At 30.9% G+C, this 21,041-nt stretch overlaps 1 protein-coding gene across 1 annotated transcript in view; it reads right to left on the bottom strand.

The window, feature by feature from the left end:
- LOC145247921 (dynamin-1-like) overlaps window positions 1-21,041 on the bottom strand; it is a 372,083-nt gene that overhangs the window by 8,558 nt on the left and 342,484 nt on the right. The window contains 1 exon segment of the mRNA XM_080109558.1: window positions 9,891-9,923. Coding sequence (XP_079965684.1) covers window positions 9,891-9,923 — 33 coding nt within the window.

Below are 21,041 nucleotides of genomic sequence, written 5' to 3'. Positions count from 1 at the left end.
AAAGAAGAAAAAAAAATATAATTTAAGAAGTCTAACGAAAATAGTAAATTGAATAAATATATATCTATACACATATAAAGTTCAGTTTTTTTGGGTTTTTTTTGTTGCACGGACATTGATATTAAAAGCCTACTTTTTCAATTGAAAAATTATTAAAACAAACTTCTTAATATATTCAAGCATGGATATGCAGACGACTTCATAATGGTTAACTAATTTGCATATTTCTTTAAAAAATGAACTTTCATTATTCCTTTTTTTGGTTTCTTATTTTTTTTAACTATTACACTCAGTTCTATTTATGCATATTTCTTTTACATCATGCATACTTGTGTAGCATTTATAACATACTCGTGTAGCATTTATAACATACTCGTGTAGCATTTATAACATACTCGTGTAGCATTTATAACATACTCGTGTAGCATTTATAACATACTCGTGTAGCATTTATAACATACTCGTGTAGCATTTATAACATACTCGTGTAGCATTTATAACATACTCGTGTAGCATTTATAACATACTCGTGTAGCATTTATAACATACTCGTGTAGCATTTATAACATACTCGTGTAGCATTTATAACATACTCGTGTAGCATTTATAACATACTCGTGTAGCATTTATAACATACTCGTGTAGCATTTATAACATACTCGTGTATCATTTATAACATACTTGTGTATCATTTAGGAGGAAAAAAATTCAAGTATATGCATATCTACATATATAAGTGACCTTGTCTGTGTGTGTGGAATGGTCTCTATCAAACTCCTCAATTTTTGCTCTACAGACTTGAAATTTGATATACAGGCGATTTGGATCTGTGAAACAAATTCAATTTGGTTTCTAGCAAGTAAAAATAGCTTCTAAGGGCTCAAAATTGAGGGAGAAAAAAAGGAACTTAGCAGGAGTAAGTCAATTAAACTTGTAACTCCTGTGCATGCATAAATAGTTTAAAGTCACTTAATTTTCTTAATTTTTTTTATCTCTGTTAATAGCTAAAACGGTAGCAACTAAGACTGGGGCTTTAAATGTTTTGTTTTCGATTCTAACTAATAGCACCAAAGTCCTTTTTTTTTTTTCTTTTTTAACTTTTGACTTTTTTTATATTGGGTACAATATAATAATCAATAGAGGATTAGCTCTATGATAATAAATACAAAATCTACATAAATTAAAATATATTTAAGCATATTTTACAACTGGGTCACACCAGGTGGTTTGCTAGTGTTATATATAAGATTTTTTTTTTTAATTTTATTTTATTTTGTATTAGCAATTCTGTTGTTTGTCTTAACTAAGCGATGAGGGAGTTACCTATCCTCTGTTTATTTGTGTCAGCCCTTTTTTTTTTTTGGACATTTTTTGTTATTATTAATTATATTTATCAAATATTTGAATATTTATTAAATATTTTTTACATGCATAAATGTTATCCATGAACACGTGTTGTCAGCATGGCTAAACTTAACAAGTTATATAAGATTAATAGTTTTTAAATTGAGAAAAGTTTCCTTTTCCAACTCATGAATATTATTCACATTAAAAAAAAAAAAAAGATTTAACATAAGATTGTTGTAAACTTTCTCCCAAGTGTCCGCATATTTCAATCAAGTTATGTAAACCACCGGAACATGCTAAAATACGTGAACACAGCAGTTAATTGGTGTCTAATATATGATAAAAGTTTAATCTAAATTTGAGGCATCTGAGTTATTACAGCAAATTGTTTTACAAAACCTGGCCGAGGTAATACTAGAGCAGAATTTATGACCTGTTAGTATATACTTGCTATTTTCAAAGCTATATGCAGGCAACTGTCCTTTATATAATAGATAAGCAAATTGATAAAGACCATAATAAAATGCACATTTAAAAGCTCCCCATAGTAATATATCAAAGCAACAATAGCAAACATTAAATCACAGGTTATAGGATTGGCATAAAAAAAACTAGCAGGGTTACCCGGTGTTACCCAGAGCAAAAGTAATCTATTTCTATAAAAACTTATTTCTACCTTTCTCCTCTATCCAGCCTCTTCAGAGGGATATATGGGAATGGAAATTCCCAGCCAACGGACACACAGACACAAAACAGTACTCTCAGGCTAACTTGATTGTCGTCCTTTAACCGGAGAGCGACATAGCTACGTCACTTCCTGTTTCTCTTATCTCTCACTCTTTTCAGCTGAACTCTTGACCAGTCAAGATGTAACAAGAGCCATTCCTGGTTGGCATGGCCACCAACCAGCGCTCCTGATAAACCGTCAGCCTCTCGTCAATCGCAAGGAACGTTACTCCTTATTCTCAATGAACTCTCATTCTCACCGTCAATATTCTTATTATTTCTCATGTAAATTTATGTAAATAAATCTGCATTCTTTCGCTAATATATAGCGGTATGTTTTCGTCATCATTTATGCAATCGTTGCTTTTTAAAATCACCCTACTATTCAATTCATTTAAACTACACATGTGGACGGGATTGTCTATAACACTAGCAGAGCATTCCTATAACCCCACTACAGATATGCACACACAAATTTATTGATTCATTCATTAAAGTGGCGTCCTGCCTGGTACAAGCATTAACAGGTATGGCTCTCCATCTATCTCACCTTCAAGGCATTCATGAATTCATTGTTGCTCATCATTTTTCATGTTCAGATTGTCAATGTATGTTTCTTGCTATCATCCTCTGCTTCCCTACCAAGCAAGTTGTTCTGATTCAGAACCCCATTCAGGCTGTTTCTCGAATAAAGAGTCCAATGTACTGTCATAGCATGTGCATAATATTCTTTTTTTTATATATAATAAATTCCTTAAGGAATTAATATGTATTTTCTTTTCAAATTGGTAAAAAACCTGGCCCAGAGAATGAATAATTTGTTTTCTAAATTTTAGATATATTACTCATCCAGAGCAATGCTAATCAAGAATATGTCAACTTTGTTTTGTAGTTTTTGACTTTTAGTTAAACACATATACACCTGTCCTTTACATAACAGATAATTGAATTCTACCTGATGATGTAGGAATACACATTTTGATTAGGCTCGGTACCTCTCAATTGTTTTTAAGAAACCTTGGATATAAAAAATCCAATCTCTCAAAAGTTATATAATTCTCAAATAAAGAAATATATATATATGTATAATCATCTATCAACATATGTTTTGTTGTCTATGGCAAAGTGTGGTTAGATGTAGTGAGTGTATCCATGCTAAGATTTGAAATCCAAACTACCACATGAAACAAAACTATCCAAGTACCTAATTCCCTGTCCCACCTATGCCACACACAAAAACATATTCAAGCACTAGGCAGTCTCTGTTTTTATATATATATACATATATATATATATATATATATATATATATATATATATATATATATTCATTATGCTTGTTGGAAAACTTGAGAAATCTATTTTTTGTACCCCGACAAAAGGAGGGCGGATCTGTAAATTCACCCTTGTCCGTTCATCTGTCCGCACTTTTCTCAATAACTACGCCTTGGAATTTTTAAAATTTTGCACAAACATTAAATATGAGAGGAGTAAAAAAAAAAAACAACAAAAAAAAAGTAACAGAACAGATTTTCCGGAAAAACTCTAGTTGCCCCCCTAGAGGTGCCTTTTGGGTTACACTAGCTAAAATTGACACATTTGTGCTTATTAAAAAAAAAAATTGATGCCTGGGATTTTTATAAAACTTTCTGAAAATTTGTAACTAACTGATTTCTATATAATTTGTTTGTCTATACTTCGCAATAGCTCTTGGGTGCAAAGGGACTTTTTTCTTTTTTTTTTTTTTTTTTTTTGCATGGTGCAGAACTCAAATTTACATACAGGGTGACCCCGCCCCCCACCAAAAAAAAAAAAAAAAAAAAAAAAAAAAAAAAAACGGGCCCCCACCTCTAATTAGGCCGCGTTTCTTATTGTTTTGTCCGAATTAAAGGAAACTTTGATCATAACTAGTTTATTATATTCAAAACATCACATCAAAACACTAGGGTCGTTGGCCTATTTTTCTCCGTTCTACAGCATATGTTCTAGATGGCCTCCATTTAGCTTTTGTTTTTTTGGGGTCACCTTGTATATTAAGGCCTAAAACTGCACCATTTGATCACTTTCACCAGGATTTGGCGTCCTCTGGGGACTTTTGGGGCTGAATGAGAGGTGGGTGCTGAACTAAGTCATTTTTTTTTTATGCCTCGTACACTGTGCACTCACGGGGGAAAATGCATGCTTCACTTGTTTTATAGAAAATTATTGCATTGTGCTAATGACAATCCATTATTTCCTCTATCAGAACTTATAACTATCAACATATCTTTGTATCTATAATTTTAACTAGTCTGTTTCATGTTTATCAACTTATTCCATTTCCTTTATTAAAACTATATATATATATATATATATATATATATATATACACACACACTTGTCCAGTTGTAAAATACACTTAAGTATGATACTTTAATTTTGTTTTTTTTTATTATAGAATCAATTCTTTATCGATTCTTATATTGTACTCAATAGTCATTTCAAAAGTAAAAAAAAATAGGACTTGGGTCCCATCAGCTAGAATCAAAACCAAAACATAGCATTCCAGCCTTATTTGTTACCCCCTGAGCCACATCCATGCACATAAAAAGTTTAAAAATAATGTTTAACCTATAAATGTATATTAGTACGTAAAAGAGCATTTTAAGTCAACTTACATATGCCAATTTTTTTTTTTTTTTTTTTTTTTTTTTTAATTTCAACCTCTTAGCATCTATTTTTACTGTCTAAAAACCAAATTGAATTTGTTCCACAGGTTCAAATTCCCTATATATTGCGTTTCTAATCTGTAGTCCGAAAATTGACAGAGGATTTGGTATTATTTATTAGTCAGACAAAGTAGAACTACCGATACTTATTTTTTAAAAACTTGCTTATTATTTAATATTTTGCATTAATTTTTTTATTTAAATGTTTATTACACATAATTCAAGCATGTTTGTCTATTTTCAGACATTAGTTTAGAAAAAAATATTGTAGTTTTGAAAGAATGTGGATTCAATCTTATTAAAAGTTTGGTGCTTGCTTGAACATGTGTGCCACATGAATTACTTCCCTTTTCTTATTCAAGTTATCATCAATTCATTATGAAGCATGCCACTTGAGTTTGTTTGATATAAAATTGAGTGGTTTACTTTTTTCATGATCTGTCTTATGTGAGTGAGTGTATGTATATATATATATTTATTCAACAGAATATATTAAAACATGGGTGGATTCTCCTGTATTTCAAAAGTACTCAATACAAAATAGGATACTTGTACAGTTTACACAAGACATTAAAAAATGAAAATATTGAAAAAAGGTTATATTGTTCGTATCCGCTATGAAACGAAGTTCTCCAGGAAAAAAATTCACTCAATTTTATCAAGTGTTTTTTTCTTTTTTTTTTTACAGCGAAAAAACAATTTGTTATGATACCGAGCAAAAGGTTCGATTTTTAGAAAGAAAAGCTAGTATTAAAGATGGGGAGGGAGTGTCGGTGCTTTACATGGAGTTATCTCCCCGTGGCGTGGTAAAAATTTTCACAATGGTTGACTTCAACGCGCTCTCATAAAAACGTGTTTTTCCGCTGTAAAAAAAAAAAAAAAAAAAAAAAACTACTCAATCAAATTAAATGAAAGTTTTTTTTCGGACATCTTCAGTCCAAAACGGATACATACAATATAACCTTTTTTTTTTTTTCTTCGATATTTTCATTTTTTAATGTCTTGATTAAACTGTACAAGTGCCCAAAATAGAGTTTCATAATATGTTGAATGGCTACTTAAATGAAATCGTGTCTAAAAGAAATGATTGAATTTGTAGGCATTTAACATTCTATATTATAATATATTACTATACACTTATATTGTTACTTTACCAAAATAGACGTTGCCAGGGTTGGGAGGGTGGTCAAGACAGGTTAGGCAAAGCTGGTGAATCAGTTTTCAAAGCCAATAAATGTTGCCAGGAAAAATAAATAAAAACGCTTTCAGTTAACCCATCCGCATTCAATGTGCACCTTAGCAGTAGCAGAAAACATTCCGATTCATAAACAAAATGAGACAATTATTTTTTATATATAACAATCCCTATATATGTGTGTGTGTGTGTGTGTGTAACTGTTAGAATAATTTTAGTGGTTTGTTTGAAGTTCTCCCCCCTTGGATATGAAACTCCTGTTGCAAGAACTTTGGCTGTGAACTCACAATTCTCAGAGAATGAGAGATGCACACCTAAATCTTGAAGAGCAGCTGTAACAGACATTGTGGATCTAGCGAGCGAGACATGCACTCCATTAAGCTGTGTTGATTTTATCCTTTTCCAATGTTAAGCATTTTGTAAATGAACATGGAAAGTGCTTGTTTGGAATAATGAGAATCAAAAACCAACACATTGAATTTCAACTAAAAGGTTAACTACTTATGTCAATTTTAACGGAAAGCAATGTCATATCAAAATTAGTAACATTATTACATTATTGCATAAGACATTTACTTTCATAGCATTATTTTGAAATGTAATTTAAACATGGGAGAACTCATAATTTGGAATCGTTTATACACTTATATACTTAAATAAAACTTGCAATTTTCCTTAATAAATAATTTTCTACTTTAATATATGCTACTAATTTCGACATGACCGTTAAGTAGATAACATTGTTTTTAGTTGAGATTCAATTTTTTTGATATTTTATAATTATTGCGAACAAGCACCAGATGAAAATATATTCTTTATTTTTGCAATGGCAAGCAGCCAATGAGTTTTTATGATTAACAAGCTAATTTATAATAGAAATCAACTTGGGTTTTCTTAGGTTAACAAAAAATGGGAATAACAATAAATGCAGGAACGAGAGGCCAGACAAAAATTACAATCTTGAAACCCTTAAAAAGCACCAAGGTAAAAAAAGGCAAAGCCAAGATCATCCCTATAAGAGGCCTAGAGATTTCATATTTGGAAGCAAGATTTATTTTTAACTTAGCACTTCACTGCTTGCTCAGAAAATTTAATTCAGAAATTTATTCCAAATTTTGTATTATCTCAAAAATTACATTTCAGTTATAAGTATGTGATTGAATTTTATTGATAATTACTTGTTCAACATAAAACATTAAAAATATTCATACTGTTTTAATCTTTGAATATTTGTGCATTATAATTGGATATTTAAAAAATGCATTTTAAGTAAAAACGCTATTACATAGTTATGTTATGTCAGAATTAGTAAATTTTCCAAAGATTACCAAAAATTATGGAGTAAAAGATCTGCTAAAGCTATTATTTTTGTTTTTTACAATGAAATAGTTATGACATCTTTTAATTTAAAATAACAAGTGAAGTGAAAACAAGGGAGATAAGTCCATTTATCATGGAATTGGCTGTAATAGATTAAACCAATAAAACAACATAATTCGATAAATTTTTTTTTTTTCGTGCAATTATTTTTCTACTTTATCACTTTTTGTAATTTTACTAATTTCTACGACACATAATTATGTAATAGTGTTTTACTTCAAATGTATTTTTTTTATATCTGATTACAATGCATAAGAACAATATTTTTTTAAACTAAATTTCGCTAGTTATATATTTTATAAAAGTTTCATGGCAATCTGTAAGGTTTTCTTTTTATATCGACAATGTTGTTTATTCAAGAAATTTAAAGTTTTCTTTATTCAAAGTAAAGTCTCTTCATTTATAAGAATTAATCAATAATGGTCAAATTTATCAGTTAGCTCATTGTGGTCATTATTTCACTAGTAAAACAAAAATATCAGACTAATCCGATAAGGAAATTTTCTGATTTTTACAGCTGTACTAATTATTGAAGAAAATTCATATTGCCCTCATTAAAAAGACATCAGTTGCATGATCACCTGGCTTGTTATAGGGATGGCCTTGGCAAAACTCAATTTCTTTTCAGAATTTGTTGAATGTACATTTTATTAGTCTGACCTAATCTAACAAAATGGATATTAAACAAATTTAAAATAAAAATCTTTACACAATAAAACTTTGGATATTTTTTTTTTATAAATTTTTGACTAAACATTCATGATTCTTCAGAAAGTATTCTTTTATATGAGCAAAGCTTCTTTTCCAGAGCTGCTGTCTGCGGAATACAGTACCACAAAGCTGTTTGCCAACTGACTATAACATGGTTGTTTTCAAGTTCAGCATGAACAAGTTCTTGTTGAGCCGTCCTTGTAAATAAGCAATTTTCACCATCTATCAGTGTTTACTCAATAAGTCTTATGCTCGAGTGCCTCTGGGCCTTGATAAATGGCGACTCCTTTGTCGATAAAATTTTTTTTTTTTTAAATTCACTGCTGACGTGTGATTAGAATAGCAACTTACGTTTTCTGTCAATAATTGAATCTCAGACAGAGGGAGTACTCACTCACAAGGTCCTACTTTTCTCTACCAGGCTGGCTCAGATGTGTTGATGGGCAGCAACAATCAAAAGCAACCTAGCAATACTATCAGGCTTACAAGTTGTTGGTCTTCAGCTATGGAATCTGGACTGGCTAGCCATATCATGTGACTGAGCTTAGAATTGGCAAAAGTGGACTGCGATAATCACAGACACTGTATACAATTAGAAGGAAGCCAGCCGAACCTGGCCAGCATGATAGCCATTATAAATAAGGTTATTGGTAGCGGGAAGGAACAAAATTCTGAAATTTGTGAAAACGAAAAGATCACACAAACAGCAAATACATATTATTTAAATTCTTCAGACTACTGTTCTCATCTTGAGTGTTTTTTTCACAAGGTTTCGGTCAATGTTACCTCTGACCTTCTCCAGGTGTATCTTAGCGAACTCTGGAATCTTTCTGGCAAACTTGAGAATAAGCCCAGAACAAAACTGTTTAATCAACAGAGGTAACAAGGACCTATGGCATAGTGGATAAAATATTTGGTAAAATTCAGTTGCAAGTTACATTCTTCTGGTGGTTAAAGGTGCAATTTTCAGTGCAGTCGACACTCAAAATACAATTACAAATTACTTTGAACTTTTGAACGAGAACATTGTCGATTGAATAAAGGGTTCCACTGGAAACCTGCAGATTCCTAAGTTTGACAAGATACATCTGAACAAGTTACATCGACCGAAACATTGAGAAAACAACAGCTAAGATGAGAAGTCCAAAGGAGCCAAATAATATAAACAATCAATCGTTATCTCTAAAATTCAGAACCATAAAAGAACAAATAGATTTTTGTGATAGTATGCAGTTTCGAATTCAAATAAAAATAACTCCCCCCCCCCCTGCTGCACCACCACAGCATAACATTTAAACATAACTACAATAGGAGAAAAAAATTACCTCTAACATAACTTTTTTTTAAAAGGGCACTGCAATAATAAACACTGGGGTTGCAGAATCGGAGCAAGACTTGTAAGAAAGCTAGTAGTCAGAGTTGGCCTTATAACTATCGACTTTGTAACCTTAATGAACACCACAGTATTTCCGACATATAAATCCATCTCTATATAATATATATTATACACACAAGAAAAATAGGTATTTTTTCTTCCTATATATATATATATATATATGCGTGTGAATTTGTATAAAATTATAACAACAAATAAAACAGAACGAGCACGTGACTCAATCTCATACCTTAAGCTATATATATATATATATATATATATATATATATATATATATAGTATTAAACACATAGAAAGATATATACATATATCCATTAAGTTTTCAGAATAAACAATACGAACCCATTACTCACGGATAGCGGGTTTCAGAAAAGATGGCACAGGATTGGTTAAAAAAATCTAGGCAACACGAATGAGAAGAACCTACCTCGGTGGTTTCGTGATTCCGTTTTTCACAGATCTGAAATTTCGCAAGAGTGGAACAGATGGGGATTAAGATTATCCAAATATCAAAATGGAAGTTGGCAGCTGTTGTTGGTTCATTTTGGGATAACCTCATTGCAAAACCCGCACGAAAAGCATTTTGGTCATTCAAAATAGGCCCACTAACCCTATTTTGAGAAAATATTTCACAAAATTATAAAATAATAATGCCAGTCTCTTCCAGTAGATCCTTTATAGTTACGAAAGTTTATTCGCTTACATCTATTTCTTCTTACCTACAAGCTTACCTACTTTTTCAATACAATGACATTTTATGAGTGCTTCCTCACAGTTACACCAGGATGAAAAAGAGCTGTAAGATTCTTTTGATTAATCTAACTTGAAGTACGGCTATTTTAATACTTAAACTTATACAATATGCATTTTAGTGAATGAATTTTTAATTAACACCAGCATCAGGGGTTTTAATCTTTTTTTTTTTTTTTTTTTTTTTTTTTCAAATTCATAATTTTAATGCATTATAACTTTAGGAGTTTTAATCATTTCCTTTTTTATAGAATGTGGGAGAGTAAAGAGATTACTTCAAACAAAATTATACGTTCAGATGTTTCATAGGTTTATCAAGGGTTGTATGATTTTAGAAATTACATAATATTAAAAATGAGAAAATATTGGCTCATTATTAGTCTAAGTTCAGAGGAAACGGAGAAAAATACAGGTTATTTTGGACTATTAAAATCTAATTTCTGAGAAACATTTGCATAATTTCATCTATTTGCTTAAGTACAAGAATAACTAAATTCAAAGAAACTAAGGAAACAAAAAATTAGACACTGATGGCCTTGACCTATATTGTTCTTCGTCTCTAACTAATAGTGGCCTTGCCTGTTGAGTTGAGGTATGGTTTTGTTTAGTCACAGCAGGTCCACCCTCCCAGGCTTTATCTTCTTTTTTAGAAGAGATTAGTTTATTATTAATCACTGCTAGCATTCTATTTGGACGATAGTTGGTCATTGGTAGTGGGAATGAACAATCAAAATTCTAATTTTTTTTAAAACAAAAGTAGCACACAAACAGTTGATAGATTCTCGGATTTTTGTGACGGCATGCAGTTTTGAATTCAAAAACTTTGGTGACAATAGCATTCTACTTTTTAAATATAACTATAATGGGGGTAAAGATTGCCTTTAACATAACTTTTTTTAAAAAAGGGTATCGCAGTAATGGACACCAGTGTTGTGTAATCAAAGGTTTTGGAAGGAGTTGGAGTGAGATTTGTAAGAAAACTAAGAGTCACAGTCGGCCTTAGACCTTCTGACTGAGATAATTACAAGTGCACTGGCTTTTCAAAACCTAACCTTGCATCTAACCTTTAAAAGAGGTAAATAAATTCTTGAACTATAATAAATGTATTTTCTCATTTAATGTAATTTCCAAAATAAATTTTCATTGATAGTAGGAAGAAAAAAAAAACATTTAAAATCCATACATTTCGTTTTATATCCTACACATATTTGCTAATATTTTCATCTACATTTACGGAAAAAAAACTAAAATTTAAAATCACATCTAAAAATGGGATGATGCTGAAAGATTGTGAGATAAATAAAAATATTGGCCGATCAAACATGATTCACTAGAGGCAGATATTATAGAGCGAGAAAGAAAATGTGAAGTGAAAGTTTGTTCTTTCTGAGGGAAAAGAAAAGTGAAAAAAGAAAATGGCTTCCCAAAATAACAAAACATGCAAACTTAGAAAATATTAAAGAAGCAAGAAAAAAGTAAATTTTCATACAAAATCAAATCAAAACTAAAAAACAAAAATGCATAGAAAATTGAAATAAAAAAAATGCATAGAAAATTGAAATAAAAAACAAAAAATGCATAGAAAATTGAAATAAAAAAAATGCATAGAAAATTGAAATAAAAAACAAAAAATGCATAGAAAATTGAAATAAAAAACAAAAAATGCATAGAAAATTGAAATAAAAAACAAAAAATGCATAGAAAATTGAAATAAAAAAATGCATAGAAAATTGAAATAAAAAAATGCATAGAAAATTGTAAAAAAAAATGCATAGAAAATTGAAATAAAAAAATGCATAGAAAATTGAAATAAAAAAATGCATAGAAAATTGAAATAATGAAAAAAAAAAAAACACAGAAAAAGCATGCAGAAATTAACATAAATCATAAGTAGGGCTATGACAACATATTCTTTTCCTTGTTTTGATTCTCAGGTATATATCCATTGATATCTTACGTTTTTATGTAGAGTGATGTGGTTCTCGGTTGATTAATTGTTGGATGTACACTCGAGAGTCAAAACAATGAAAAGAATATGCTGTTGTCATAGCCCTAATCATAAAAAAGAATGCATATTACAAATAATAAAGTCAGAGAATGTCAGACTAATTTACTGAATGTAAATACAAATATACAGATTCAAACAAATGAGTCTGACAAAAGAAAAGTAAAAAAAAAAAAAATGTGCTCAATACTACAAGGACAGAACTCATACTGAAAAGAATAATTTGCACCTATTCAGTGAGTGTTTTGTGCTTACTCTAACCGAACAAAATGGGTTACTAACTTAATACAGTTGCATAAAAACGTACGAGTTATTTAAGATTAATGGATTAATAACTTATATTCTTCAAATTTGTCTTATACAAAAAAAATATTTCACCTAATCAGATGAATGCTGTGAGCACCCATCTTGATATATTTCCCCAAAAACCTTTGGCCTTGATGGAGGGGAGACTAAAACTTGTTGCCATGGTTTCAAATGATCTGAAACAACAGCAAGGGGAGACTTGATTCCAAATATTTCTTATATGTTATATCTCCCCTCTTTTGGAAATAGGGTATGATTATGTATCAAATACAGTATCAAATTATCTTTATACACTGAAATTTACTTTATGTATGAAAATCAAAGAGGTGATATATGCGAAAGATTTGGAATCAAGTCTCCCCTTGATAATTTGAAACCATAGCAGCAAGTTTTAGTCTCCCCTCCATCAAAGCCAGAGGTTTTTGGAAAATATCTGATATTTTGTAATTCATACGCAAAACTAGGAAAACAAATGATGATTGAAACATTTTATGGCTGTAAAAAGTGCAAAAATAGGCTCTGGATGATCCCCTTAATGTGGGACTCTGAAGGCATATGTCATATACAACACTACACAATTCAGGTCATTACTTTTCCAATGAGCCTTCACTTGTAAAATTCTGATCAATATAGATTTGGAACTTATAAAATTGTCAAAAAAAAAAAAAAAAGGTGGTATAAATATATATATATTGATATATCTATACTTGAATATGAAACGCTTATATCTTTAGTTCTATGGGATGAAACTACATGAAACTTTGCAGGTTTTTTGTAGATTATAATACTATTCTATGGTTAAAATTTCATAACAATTGGCAAAAAAAGAATCTATATTTTCAAACCAATAAAATATGCCCAAATTTGCCTACATTTGTATATATAGTGTCCTACAAGGCAGCTGCTTCAGTTTTTTCCTGTGTCCTTGCCAGACCACTAATATATATATATATTATTAATAATACCATTAAGCTTAGTTATAGTTGTACACATAATTTAAAGAAAATAGACAAATAAATGATAGAATCAATTATACGCATGATAATAACAGAAATGACTACAGTTGTAAATATAGAAATCAGTCGCACTACAAGAAAAATGTTTAAAAGTATAGAGTATTTAGAAACTGTGTCCTCAGCAAATAACCCTAATCTAGAGGAATATTCCATTGAGGTTACCTGTACTGATGTTCAAGCCAGATATAGAAAATATAGAATATTCTTTACTAACCCAGGAAAGAATGGAGGGAACCTCACTATGCAAACATGTATTATCTTTTAAAGAAAATGATATAGTAACTATAATAAAATAGAACATTTTAAAGAAAGCTTCAATTCCAATGCTATGGAATCCCACTTTCCTTATCTTTATGAAAAATTGGCTATTATTACCCTCCCATTTAAAGATAAATTGTTGAATGAAAGAGATAAAAGAGGTACAAATTGCAGCCACTTCAAGCAATTTATTTTGAATACATATAATAATCTAATGACGTTACTATAACAAAGCTTTCTATGAAATTTAAGAACATAGGATTTAGTATGCATCTAATGTAAATTTCGTTAATAGAAGTGAGTGTAAGTTAAATACCTTTTCCGTCTGCCCGCTTCCCACCTGACTACAACTTGGATGTAATCAAGTCCAACGTTAACAAATTCCTAATGAACCACCCCCTTAAGTAAACACTTCATCAAATCTCCACACTAACGTACTGTACTTGCAATAACCCTTATTCCTGAGTGGCTTCCGGGCCTATAAGTGGTGACCACCGTGTAAAAAAAAAAAAATTATTGTGTTGAATTAAGATTAGTAATTAAAATATTAATGTAATAATGATGATGGCAACCTTCTGTCTCATGAGACAAAGGCTTTCTGCATCTGATGCACTGCAACGTCTGCTGTGGCTACATGGTCGAAGCTGGAGTTGCCTCTCAAGTTGCAGGTGGGTGATAAGGAGACATAGGTTTGCCTAGTTACCAGGGTCCCTCTCTTGGCATAGCAGATAAAATATGACAGAAAGACAAGCCAATATGGTTGGAGCTAGCACAGCAGGAGTTGCCGGAAAGGTATTGCAGTTCTCACCATCCACTTGTTGGGACTCCGAATTAAATTTTTGTCAGAGTTTATTCCCTTAGCCTTTTCTTTTCGAAAGCATCCACAAGGCAGTGGAGCTATTTGGCCATAGTGGGAGGATTTGATATTTAGATTTAAAAGATGGAGATCTATGGATAAAAATTGTAAAATTCCAGAGTTTTCATAGAACAAGCAATAACGCTCACTCAAATTAAGAAAAACACCATGATTACAAAGACCATTATTGGTGAAAAATGCCGGGAGAAAGGGTGGTAAAAAAAATTGACAGTATGATAATTTAAAAAGAATCAAATTGGCAATGCAAACAGTAGCACGTCCTGCGTGCTGAACAATACACTATTTTACAGAATAAGCGATCCAGAAAAATCTCAACTTTTTATCATGAACTTCTGGTTTGGTTTGTTTAATGAGATAGCAAGCTTTTTGGGGTTATTTAATGTCAAACCACAATACCTATCGCTTACAATTCATTGAACGCAATTTTTATTCACAACTTTTTAAATCGAATATTTACCAATTCTGCATAGTTTTGTTTTATGATATATAAACCCTTTATGGGTTATTTAATGCTGAATCCGACATTTTGGTAAAAAAGGTTTTAATGTTTCAAGTTCTTTATATCTTCAAGTATTTGCTCGTGGAGTTTGATTTTGTTGTTTTGATTTATGGCATATCAATTCTTCTGGGTTATTAATGCCAAATCCATTAAATTTGAAAAAAAAAAAAAAAATTATACTTCATGTTCTTTATATCTTCAAATATTTATTTATGGGGTTTGGTTTGGTTTGGTTACAGGAAAAAAAATTTTTTTTTTGACTTTGCAGAACATGAAGTTTTGCAAAGGGAAGGGGGGGGAACACCAATGCTTGATGTATTTTAGATCAGGAAGCCAGTATTTTCAAATTGACCCGATCCGGTAGCATCAGTACTAATTTTGGTAATAATCTATATGACCATAAATCCATATAACCATAAACATGACCATAATTAGATCCGATAAGATTAAAAATTGATACAAAAATTCCATAGTTTACAATATTATCCCTTAAACTAATCACACTCTCAAAACGTGCTTTTGATATGCATAATTATTAAAACCAAAATGTCATTTTAGTGGTTTAAAAAGTGCAATTGAATGCACAATAGTACAAAAGTTTAATGTTATTTCCTTAAAGTTGCGCACTTAATGCATTTTTAAATGTGTAGTGGACAACAACGAGTTACAGACAATTGGACAATTGTGGGCAGCTGAAAGGGATGACTGTAGACCTTGTAGCAGATTCGGTTACAGTGCTACAAGTTAAATTGATCTACACAAAATGAAATTGCAATTCAAATGATACCTCAACAGAAATGGTTCTCTCTCTCTCTCTCTCTATCATATTAGATTTTTTAACAAAAAAATATACATTGATATAAGACCTAGGTAAAAAATCTATCACAAGACCAATTCATAATACTAGCAAAAAAATCTTGGATCCAAACGTGTTCAGACTCCAAAAATGATTCAAAGTAATAATAAAAATAAGTCTTTAAAAAATACTGTTTTGGGAGAATATTAGGAAAATACTTCACCTCTTATTTCATTTAATGGCAATATGAATTTTAAAAAGTAATTGTACATTCTTCCTAATAAACTATATTGTTGCAGGCTGGCAGAGAGTACACAATACTAACTCTGCTAGTGTGAGTTGACAAGAGACAATGGAGTCTAAACTCTGCTGATGTGAACTCGAATCAACGTATGAAGGTTTCGATTCAATGTTAACTAATTTTATTTTACATATTCAAGTGTTCTTAGAATATTTAGAACTGTTTAATTGAATACAACTTATCAGGTTTCTGATTTTTTTTTTAGATGAGGATTCGTTATTCATATTATTCGGATTCATCGGACTACTGTTCTCATCTTGAGTGTGATTTTCACAATGTTTCTGTCGATGTAACCTCCTACCTTCTTTAGGTGTATTTTGTTGAACTGATTTGGATCTATTCAGTCATGGCAGGCGGAACAAGAGCACACTACCCCTGTAAAGTTAATAAAGGGTTCTGCTCGAAATTCTATCCAAATTCCCAAGTTTGACAGAAACCTTCCAGAGTTCGACAAGATACACCTGAAGAAGGTAGGAGGTTACATCAACCAAAATGTTGTGAAAAAAAAAAAAATCACTCAAGATGAGAACAGTAGTCCAATGAATCCAAATAACACACACCTAGTTATCAATTTTTTTTTTTTAAATTCTACTTCACCCCAAACAAAGCATATTGGCACTTACATGTAATGGGCTTACTATTTAGGACCATGTCTAGAGGGGACTATGTAGGGAATTAAGCAACAAGATGTTTGTTCACATTACATCGAAACTCCTGTGCATTAATACAGTCAGGGAAGCAGAAAACAGTGTCTATCAAATCACTGGAAGAAACTATTTAGAGTAGATAACTTTCCAACAGTGAAGGGGTGAGATTTTGCTGCTTATCAGGTTAGTCAGGAATATGTATATCAATGGGGACATCAGAGTACATTAATGGTGTGTTAATCGTCCAAAATTGTTAACTTGGATATTACTATTAATAAGTTTCTTTTTATATATGTTTGGTTCTGATGATGGGTTTTCATATTAATGTGTTTCTTGCAGAATTTATAATTCTTTAACCTGCAACAGTTATCAGGGCTCTATATTGCGAGTGAAACAGTCACATTTGCGAGTGATTTTTCAAAATGGCGACTAGAAATAATGAAACGCTTATCTTTCGGCGATTGTATTTCTTTTACAGACAATCTTCCAAAGCTCACTAATGAGTGAAAAATATGTTTTCAACTTTTTTTTTTAATAAAACAAACAAAGTTAAATTATTTAAACAATAAAAGTTTAATAGAACAATATACTCTTTTTTTTTTAATGAAGACTGCTGAAAAAAATACCTGAAGAAATTATGTTTATACCTTCAAGTATCAACATAAAATTTGTTGTATATTTTAAATTACACTTATTAAAAAACACATAGAAAAATCTTTATAATGTGCACACTCATCACAGAAAGATGTCATATTCTAAAAATCATGTAGGTTTGGCTAGTAACTTTTCTATTTGGCTAGTAAACGAAAATATTTAGTTGTCAAAGATAAGTTTGTCCATAGAGTCTTGGTTATTGAAATTTATTTTTGTTTTTGGTCATTATAATTTTAAGTCATCTTTTTAATACTCAGACTGTCGCCTTCGACTTATTCTACAAGAGAGAAGACCATTATCTGCCAAGTGATCAAGGAGGAATTTCTTTTATAAGCTAAGCTTGTATAGAGGCAGTTGGTGGAGGAATGTAACCATTCTTACAGAATCAGGGAATTTCTTGGAGAAGATTCTCTGAAATAAAATGCAAGTACTGAGAAGAAAAACAAAGAAAAACAAACATACAAACAAAGCATGCATGGTCCCCCCTGTTAAAAATACTTAAACAATGCAAACAAATATCAGATAATATTGGTGGGCTTGAAGGAAAAATAAGTTGAAGACATCCCACTCTCTTTCACCCTTCATCTTTTTCCTCCTCTTTTAATTTGTTCTCCCTATTTATCTCATGTCTGTTTTTAATTGTAAAAAAAAAAAAAAAAAAAATATCATTCTTTATTTTTCAATTCAATTTAGACAAAGAATATTATAATCTCATCATGAGTTCATTTGATTACACTGTGCATTTTCTATTTCATTGTGTATTAGCCAAACAGTTTATTTTATATATATATTTGTGTGTGCGTGTATGTGTCAAAGTGTCGAAAAAAAAACAAACCTCAAAGTGCTTGATCAGAATGCTAGAGCTAGAATTCAAAATATTTTAAAAGATATACCATGGTTTCATTTACATGTGTCGTCCTTTATTGTTTAAAAAGGACCTTATAAACCACTCCAAATGAAGACAAAACAATTTGAAATTGTGTGTATACAAGAGTTAAGTTTCTATTGCTTTTGTGAAACCGAAGGTAGGGATGGACAATCATAATGCATAAGTGTACAAAATTTTAACTCCTTAAATCATTTTTTTCAAATCAAGTTCAAAATAAAAAGTATACAAAGATATACTTTTGAGTAAGTTTTTTTTTTTACTTAGAACTTGATTTTAAAAATTATTTAAGTCATCTTCTATTATATAAAAGCGAAAATGTGTGTTAGTGTGTGCGGTTTTTTTTTTTTGAATGCCCAGCAAAGGGAGGGGGGGGGGCTCCATTTCTCAAAACTTTTTATATACTCACTAGATTATAATATCTATGATCTGCGAACGGATGGCGTGTCTATCTTTTATTTGAGCAACTTTTATTTTCTAAAACTCCCACTATTCTGTTTTCTAGCACGTTTGTGTTTTTCGTATAAATAAAGTGAAAATATTAAAAGAAATTGCATTTCCCTGGCACTCTTGCCAGAGACATCCAGAAAAACAATAAGCTTTGATCAATGTGGTGAAAACCCATCATATCAGACAATTGCTATTCATTTAGACACTCCCCTTTTAGTGAGGAGCTGGTTTTCCCCAAGATCTTGCGTAAACAAGCTTAACTGACTTGCAGCCAAAGTTAAGTGCGTGATGTTTGACATCCTGTATCAACTCATTCACTTAACTTTTTAATCGTTTAATTTCAACCATTCTCACTTCTTTGCCCTCTTAGCGTCACGGTAACATACCTTTTCTTTCCCCTTCTTTTCTGACTTCGCCTCAAGGCTTCGGGTTCAAGCCTACCTGCCTACCAAAAGCATTTTGTTTTTTCCTCCTACACACACAAACACCTGGGCAACCCCGCTAGTCTATTATATAAATCTCACCTGTCTGTTTAAATGTATGTTTGTATGTCTCGCTAAAACTTTTCTTAGCAGCATTGGACCGGGTCGAAATCTGTACCGCCTGAAAGGGCGATGTCTTGATTGAATAATATGTGAAAATTAGAAAAAATGGTCAATTATTTCCTATAGAAATTGACGTTCGCAATGAGGGAGCGTAGCAAGAAATCGTTCCTTCATAACAATTTAACACAACGCGCATGCACAAAAAAAAAAGTTCTTCCTTGAATTGGTTTAAATAGGAAAAAAAAAAGGACATTACTTTGCTCACTCGATCGTAGAGTACTGGTTATAGTGACAGTGCCGTTGTCTTAAGGTTTCACGTTCGCACTAACATATCGGACATTTTTTTTCATTTTTTTATAAAGTTTTAATATTTAAACATGGTTATTTATGCCATTTTTTCGTTCATTTATTCTTTTTTTATTTTTCCATCACGATCGCTTTTTTTTTTTTCAATTTTTAAAAAAGTTTTAACATTTAAACAGTTATTTCATTTGCTTATTCTTTATTTTTCATTTTATTATGGTTTTGATTTACCCCCCCACACACACCTCACCACACCACACCCAGACAACACTGGGTACTCCTTCCCAGTAATAATAAATATATATATATATATATATATATATATATATATATATAAAAATACATATTTATATATATTGCTTCTCCTAGAGAAATTAATGTTATTGTTTTGTTTCAGATTTCTCTCAAATTCTATCTTCAGCTTCATGACTATTCCTATTATAATCAATGATAACCCCTACTTGTAATGACCTCGACGGTCAATTGTAATGAAGGCATTAATTTCCCTGTAAAATGCTATCTCTATTAAACCTGATGGCTATCTGCTACCATATTGTTTTTTTTTTCCTAAAGAAACTTCCACTTATATATGTTGCACAAATTAAATAGATTTGTAATTTCAAATTTGTAATGCAAAAACCTCAAATTATTGGCTTATTTTGATTTTAGTTCCATTCTCAATAATTTAATTTTATTCTGACTTTGATCTTACATTCTTCTATGAAGAGGATGATGTATTAAAAAAATATCTAAACATAATCAGCTAAATGGGAGTATACATAAACACGTGAAAAAAATTAATTAAAAATTGTCTGTTGATTTTGCAGGAATGATCAGATGGTATGGGGGGAGGGTAACAGACTCGATAGAATTACAGCTGGAGACTGTGATATTTCTTTGATGGGTATTTGCATGATAAAATATGGTTTCATCATACTCTTGTGAAGCTAAGAGGTTTAAAGATACGGTCAAACAAGTACGAAAAGATGGGTGGTCTGCTAAATTCTGGTCATGTGGTTTCCTCTTCTTTTAGCATGCATTGTTTATACTTATGCAGACTACGGATTGTGCAAAAATAATAATGCTATTCAGAAACCCATTCTTAACATAGGGACGAGGGATTTTTTAAAACTATTCTGTACTTTCACCTAACAATTTAATAAGCAAAACATTCTCTAAAAATTTAATTTTACTTGAAAATAAGTCCATAATCTGCAAGGTATCATTTTATTTTTATTTGTTAATAGTTTTCAATTGGATTCTTAGTCTGATGAGACTTAGCAAA

This window comes from Euprymna scolopes, chromosome 26, assembly GCF_053919585.1.
Source record: "Euprymna scolopes isolate OS-2025 chromosome 26, ASM5391958v1, whole genome shotgun sequence".
NCBI classification, from domain to species: Eukaryota; Metazoa; Mollusca; class Cephalopoda; order Sepiida; family Sepiolidae; genus Euprymna; species Euprymna scolopes.
Note: the sequence above shows the minus strand (reverse complement) of the source record. Positions and strands in the feature narration are given on the sequence as shown.